At 40.7% G+C, this 7,217-nt stretch overlaps 1 protein-coding gene across 1 annotated transcript; it reads left to right on the top strand.

Annotated features, from left to right (window-relative positions):
• The first annotated feature begins 1,467 nt into the window (after positions 1-1,467).
• rgs18 (regulator of G protein signaling 18) lies at positions 1,468-6,755 on the top strand. The gene is made up of 5 exons (XM_053438291.1): positions 1,468-1,703; positions 2,218-2,322; positions 2,534-2,595; positions 3,331-3,497; positions 4,892-6,755. The coding sequence occupies exons 1-5, from the start codon at positions 1,528-1,530 to the stop codon at positions 5,150-5,152; spliced, it is 771 nt and encodes a 256-aa protein (XP_053294266.1). The 5' UTR covers positions 1,468-1,527; the 3' UTR covers positions 5,153-6,755.
• Positions 6,756-7,217: the final 462 nt, after the last annotated feature.

The following is a 7,217-nucleotide window of genomic DNA, read 5'->3' as shown; positions in this document are numbered from 1 at the left end:
TCCATCCTTCTCCTCCAGACCCCTCTCCCTTTTCCATATACAAATTTAAATAATAAGAATAAAGTTTGAGACATATAATATTTACATCAAATCTTTTTAACTCTTTTGTCTTTGCCTCAGTTTATGCCATCAAAAGCGAATTCACATTCATTCACAGAACGTGTACCTGCAGTGTTGCTGTTTGGTTTTCAGTCTGACCGCACCTCTCAGTAAGTAGTTACTGGAAACAACCAAATCATGTGACCTCATCTCTGCCATTTCCAACCTGTTATAGGCTAAGTTTGGTGTCTGTGATATAGACTGGTTCCAATCAAACATCATCAGTCAAATCTAAATTTAAGTTTTGTGATTTTAAACCTCTTGCTCAAATGCACCTTGGGAGTCGTAGTTAACACCTTCGTCAAAGACCACAAGACTGTGTCGTTGACCTTTCATTCAGCTCATACATTCCTTTTTTTGCACTAAAGATTTAAGCAGGAGCTTGAATCGAGTTGTCACCACCGGTAGGAACAAGCAATTGTGTTCTAACATTACAGTAAAGGAGCATTCTAAATACATGTGTCAGGTTGGGCAGATGGCTCTTTCCTGAAAACCTTATATTGCTAAATAGATATTCGACTTTGTTTGGTCCAAAATGGTCTTAAGCCGGACGGGAAGGTTTGCCTCGACCGATTAATTATGTTGGCATATAATTATGGTTTAAGCTATCCTGGTTTAAATTCTACTTGCTCAGGAGGCTTCAAGTGTCCACATCAGACTTGTGTGTGTTGCCTATTGGACCAGGACTCTCACAATATGATGTTAAACTCAGATTGAAGGTAAGTGCCGAGAAAACAGTGTCAAACTCCGCACATGGATCACGTGAGGTAACAATAAGCAACGGACATTTTTTCACTTTCTCTCACTGTCGAGTTATTCCACTGGTATCTTTAAAGACGGTTTCAGTCTCTCTAACAGAGACATCACATTTGTCTCCATCTAGCCCAGAACCCACCTATTCCCTGCTGCGTCCCACCGTGTCACAGCGAGTTTGTCTTTCTCCATTAGGGCTCTGATGTTCTGGAAAGAGCTCAGCTCAGACTCTGTGTATATTATTCATTGCAATTCATTCTTTCAATCCATCCAGTGTCTGGCCTTGCTCGAGGTGCAAGAGTTCCCTAATAAACTCAATCTCTTTAATAAGTCAACTTGCTTGATGTGACTCATGTGTCAACCACACAAGCGCATTGCATCAGTATAAACAAAATGTCGAAAATGTGTCCCAACATTTAAAAAATGTCAACATATTACCTCGAGCAAAAAAAAAACGAGTGTTGACTCCTGTGAATGAGAGTAAGCAGCCGACTCTCTCAAATTTCTGAGTAAAACACTTGACAGGATGTTGAGCCCAGGGGCTTTTCTCTGGTACTGATGAAGCTGTGAGTGTCTGCACCATTACAGGAAGTAACGCAAAAAAGGTATAGGAAACGAAAACACGAGTGAGGTTTATAAAAGCACATAGCGGTTCAAGAAGTGATGGGTTAAAAAATGTTTGCAGGCTATTTGTGGCCTGTCGCTTTACACGCAGCATACAGACAGAGCATGGAGACACTTCTTTTTCTATTTCCTCAATTCAACTACATGGCCCCAAAGGAGGAAGCATATTTCAAAATGCTTAGTCCAGAGCACTTGCAGGCACCAAAGATGAAGGACGATTCGAGCAGGTTGGTGTGTGCGTGAACCTCGGTTAATTAAAAATGTGTTTTTGATTCTGAAGTTATTTTATTGAGAGTTACTGTTGCAGAAAATGTCTAAGAAATGGACTAAAATGTCGAACAAATAGATAAAGCAGAAGTTTGTTTTTCTATGGAGAAGCTTTTTACTCAAGAACAACCTCACGTTTACAGCTACAGTGTGGGATGCTTTTATACACAACCTTGTGTGAGGATGACTGACAGCCACTTCTCTATCTGAGCCTGTGAAAACTTTTAAAAAGCTGCCGTCCTCCGTGATGACTCTCCACTGGCTCTTTGTTTGAACACATGTGCGAACGTGACTTGTCTCGCATTTTGCGGCACAAAGGTTTGTGAGTGATTTATGGGGTGTCGCGTGAGCCACTTCGGAGACGCGTCTGCGAGGAGTAATTTCTCTGATAAGTTGCTGATTTGGTGAATAGCGCCGTAGCTGCAGCTCACGCACACTTTGTGGAACTTGATGTATTTTCTCTGTTGTTTGCAGACAGAAAGACAAGGAGAGGAAGAGTCGACTAAGCCTTTTTCTCACCAAGTCGGGCTCCCATGAAAACGTCAGTCCCCATAAAAAGACAAATCCAACGGCAAGCAAGTGAGGCAACATCCATTAATATCATGTACAGGCAACGTTGTTTGGGGACGAGTATTATTCATGTTTTGACCTCAGTTATGCAGCTCTCTCCATGACTCATTGCACACTTATAGAAACATGACTTCCTGACACCTCAAGAGAATCCTAAACATTTTTGCTGCATCATTAAGGAAGAGCTGACTGCATCTCTGATTTTTTTTTTCTTTCCCAGCATCTCACCAGAGGCAGCTTTGCAGTGGAGCGACTCCTTTGAAGAACTGCTGAAGCACTCGGGTCAGACTAATGCCTCAAACTTTTCAGAAACGTTGTGTCGAATTGCTAGTCGCCCCCCAAAAAACAGTTTCACCTGCTGTCAAGCCGTTGGCTCCATTTGAATTGTAAACTGCTAAGAAGTGCCTGAGGCAATAAATAGTTAATAGAGAAGAGCAGCGAGAGTTTCAGTACAGCTTTTAATGTTTGTTGGCACATAGAGTAAAACTGAAACTGTTCTACTTCCTCATAGTCCCAGACGTTGCACTTCAGTGCCACATTGAAACACTGTGGACCCCTGAATGGGCTCATTTAGGATATATCTATTTGATGAAGACAGTATATGAATAATACTGTTTTAACATATTAAAGCTATTACTTATGTATATATATATATACAGTATGTATGTACAAATATACGGTTTATACAGGCCAATGAGACTTTGGGATGAGGATATAAGGATGTCCATAAGTCCTTTAACTCCTTTAAGATATAATACGTAACATTTCTTAAACATTCAAAACAAATCCAAAGAAACTTCTAAAAACTTCTAAAAACTTCTGAAAACAAGGTTGATTTTCATTGGCAAAATGACTCATTGGTTGGGCTGAGAGTCCCTTGCCCTGAAGCATCCTCAATTCTGAGCCTCATTCCCCGACATTATTAGAGAAGTTACAGAGTTACCTGAGTGACAGCGATCTACTTTCTGTCACTAACAGTGTCTCTGTTTCTGCTTTTGTTTGTGGTTTTGTGTTCAGATGGGGTGGAAACCTTCGGACAGTTCCTCAGGACAGAGTTCAGTGAGGAGAACATTCAGTTCTGGTTGGCCTGTGAAGAATTCAAGACCATTGATTCTGAGACAAAGCTGCTGTCTAAAGCCAAATGTATTTATACAGTATTTATTGAATCGGAAGCCCCTAAAGAGGTAAGACTTGGTATGCTTATTTATCATAAAAATTCATGGATGCAATGCAGCAAAAATCGTCTGTATAGTCTTAAATAACCCGCTGGTTTAGCATTCTCTTTAGCTCACTTGTCAACGTGGGCTGTTTTGAGGTTTAAAATATTTATGGCATTGTAATGAAAATAACAGTGGGCGAATTGCAAAGCCCTGTGCAGTGGAAAGCCTGCAGCAGGTTGACCTTTGTGAACAATCATTAGGTGCAGGAGCTCGCTGAGGTCACCTCCTGCACGCTGCACTGCAGAGCTGGATATTTTGGGCTATTTCTGAGCGAGACGGTTATCGTGTGAATGATGCGACCAACATGCGATATGCTTTCAGTGCCAACAGCGAATCGGACCGTTACAGAGGTTGGTGTCAGGTCTGAGGTTTTGACATTCCTCTGCAGGGCTGACGAGAGACTCACCCACACACTTTCAGTCTGAGATGACTGTGCATGTGAATGTGAACGTTTTGTTGGGAGCATGCTGCAGTGGCTTGAACGCACTTACTAGCCCAAGTGATTTAATTAATGTAAATTCATTCATTTATATGAACGTTACCTTCAATATCATTGGTGGGAGATACAGCAGTTTCATACGCGTGAATATTTTGAGTGTTGTATCAGTGGTGATTATTTTTATGGCTGAGACACTTCAACACTGTCTTTAGACCATCAAAGGAAACAAGTTAATTCACAGGCTATAAATGTCATAGTCATGATTTCTTACTCAGAATTTTTAAACAAACAACTCATTCATGAAACTAAAAGCCAGAGTATTAACATACTTCTCAGTCTAAGATGAATGTGTATCAGCTGTGATCATATCCAGGAGGATGAGAATGTCTCTATATTAATAATAGAGTCCTGTAGCAGTGTCTCAGTCGTGCCTCACCAAAAGATCAAGGTCATAAATAAGGTATATTATCTTCGGTTCACATGAACCTTTAAGAAAATCTGACATTGCCAGACGACGCTTGTGTCCTTGTGAGAAAGATCGTCTGAGGTTATAGAGAACTAGACTTTACTGTTTGAGTTGGAAGAAGAGTGCGTACATGTTGATTTTCTCGATCTTTTTTAATGGCTTTGATTCACACCTGTAACTCACTGTGGAAGTTGGAGTTTCCCCTTCCTTGTCACTGTTTGATATATCCTCAGTGAGAAACTAATCTGCCAGAACCTTAATCCATCTGTGTTGTTCTGAGCTTTACTCAAATTTACCATTCAAGACACAAAAATCCCAAGCTCTTGTATTAGTGTCTGCACAAAAAAAATATCCATCATCACATATAACGCTCTTTTGACTATACATTTGATGTTTGTAGTTCATTTGTCTTGATAGCGAGTACGTTTTTTTAATTACGACGATTTCTCTCAGGTCAACATTGACTACAACACCAAGATGGCCATCAAGAAGGACATGGCACAGCCCACAAAGAGCTGTTTTGAGGCCGCACAGATGAAAGTCTACAGCCTGATGAAAAAGGACTCCTACCCTCGCTTCCTGCACTCTGACATTTATATGCGTCTCACCAGGCAGAAAGGCCCCGGGGCCAACATGTTTCGCAGAAGGTCACGCTCCTGTGTATTCAATGAGCGAGGCGAGGTCACCACTGAACCCTCGTCCTGGCAGCTGTAACGTCCTGGGCGAAGTCGGTCGCTCTGTGAAACAGATTAAACAGGAGATAATCCTTGATTTGCAGCACAGTTAGTGGAGCACAGAGCTTTATTATTCACAGGTTTGCTTCTGTAAAGTGCATATGTTTTCTTTTTCTGTATAACCCCAGGGGTCATAGGGGAATATGCATACAAATTACAGGGATATACAATTAAGGCAATCATTTTTATAATTTGTGAAATACATCTATTTGCTCTCTGTGAGTTACACATGAGGGTCAATACCTGTCTCCAGTGTGTATATAACAAGCTAAAGCCAGCAGCCGGCTAGCTTGGCTTATTTTAAGTGATGGAAACAGGGGGAAATTAGCCTGGCTCTGTCCAGTATTAAAACATCACATCTGAAACTCACTACACTCACTAAGTCACTCACCAGCACGTTCCATCTTTTCTATTTAAAGGTTCAGTCTGTAGAATTTAGTGACATCTAGTGGCGAAGGTGCATGTTGCAGCTCTCTGTAAAGTATTTAAATATAAAGGGCCCATTCCAATTCATTGAATTTAGATGAAACGCTCTAGTGAAAACATCACTAGGATTATTTTATATCCACTTTGTGCCAATAGATCCCTTTCACCTAAATCGTACACATTGGAACTTTAATCTGCACTAGAGGGTACATGGAAGTTTTAGTTTGCTGTTACCGGTATTTATGCTAAGCTACGCTAACTGACTGATATCCACCATACAGACACGAGAGTGATATTGATCTTCTCATCTAAATCTTGACAACCAAGCGAATGAGTTTGTTTCCTCAGATGTAGTTTTTCTTTCAGTACTAGACTACGCAGCTCGATAAGAGCATGACACCATTGGCCTTTCAGCTGTAAGAATACATTTAGAAAGGTTACAAGGCCGCGCCGTCACAGCCTTGTGGTTATCTGAAAATAGCGAAGGCCCTCTGGCCGGGTAGAAGTATGTGGCCACAGAGAATAGCGTATCTGTCTGTCTATCAGTATAAAACCAGAGGAATCCATCTTGTCATAGCCTTTCTCAGAGGCACTGAACTGTTTCTGGATTGAACCTGATGATTTCTAAAGTACTTCAACTCTTGACAAAACTTCATTGACAGCGGTAGACAGAATCTCTAACTGCTTCTCTCTAGCTCCACTGTACAGGCCTCCGCACTGACCTCAGACATGCCACATTTCCTCATCTTCCAAACCAGAGACAGCACTTCAAACCACATAATTACAGTTCATTTAGTGTATGTAAATTGCCCATATAACATAATAACATATTCATGATTTTAGCCCTCGCACTGTCCAAATTGCCTCAGGTCTCACCTGCAGTGGAAGCCTGCAGCACTGTAGAGAAGCTCTGATACTTTTTAACGAGGGATACCGATCTCTCATTTCTATTAACAATTATAATGTATTCTCACACACAAAATATGCATGGATCATATTTGAATACTAATATCTTATTAATCATGATTGCTGATTTTCAGTTTACTACCATCTAATATTATTTATGCCTTTGTTGTGATCATATGTGTGTTGCTTGCTGTTGTAAATGTACATATCATAATATGTGAAATAATTCAAATAAACACTTTCTTATAAAAGTCGTTTTAATGAGGCCTTTAGTTTGAAAGGCCACTTCTTAATGTGACAAATTGAGTCATAATTTGTGCATATTACACTAGTGGGGGAAATTGTGATCGCGTGCGGCTCCCTATTCCAAATCACTGAAAAATTAATAGACCTTATCAACTGTACCCACTCTAGCACAGAATTATTCATGTTACTGTGTATGTATGCACAAACTATACTTCTTACCAAGACAAACACGTATTAATTCCAAGCCGTCAGTGATCCCCCCCCCGATCGCCTGAATATGTCTGCAGAAAAACCATATCCCAGTACATTCAAGCAAGGCGGTTTAGCTCATTAACACAGATGTCAGGGTTTCCAGTAGCCTTCAGAGGGATAAAGTCCACCTCAGCCAAAGTTATTTAACGGAAACCTGCGTGGAATACCTCACAGTCCCCATTAATTATGCATCCATGTAGACGACAGTGGCATGA

Source organism: Pleuronectes platessa, chromosome 13 (assembly GCF_947347685.1).
Source record: "Pleuronectes platessa chromosome 13, fPlePla1.1, whole genome shotgun sequence".
Classification (NCBI taxonomy): domain Eukaryota; kingdom Metazoa; phylum Chordata; class Actinopteri; order Pleuronectiformes; family Pleuronectidae; genus Pleuronectes; species Pleuronectes platessa.
The sequence above is the reverse complement of the archived record's forward strand: the minus strand, read 5'-3'. Positions and strand labels throughout refer to the sequence as shown.

What these genes read in the sequence shown, in the direction of transcription:
- rgs18 (XM_053438291.1), top strand. Translation starts at nt 1,528, where the DNA reads ATGTTTGCAGGCTATTTGTGGCCTGTCGCTTTACACGCAGCATACAGA. An exon ending in ATGAAGGACGATTCGAGCAG is followed by an intron (nt 1,704 to 2,217) that starts GTTGGTGTGTGC and finishes TGTTGTTTGCAG; the next exon opens with ACAGAAAGACAAGGAGAGGA. An exon ending in AGAACTGCTGAAGCACTCGG is followed by an intron (nt 2,596 to 3,330) that starts GTCAGACTAATG and finishes TTTTGTGTTCAG; the next exon opens with ATGGGGTGGAAACCTTCGGA.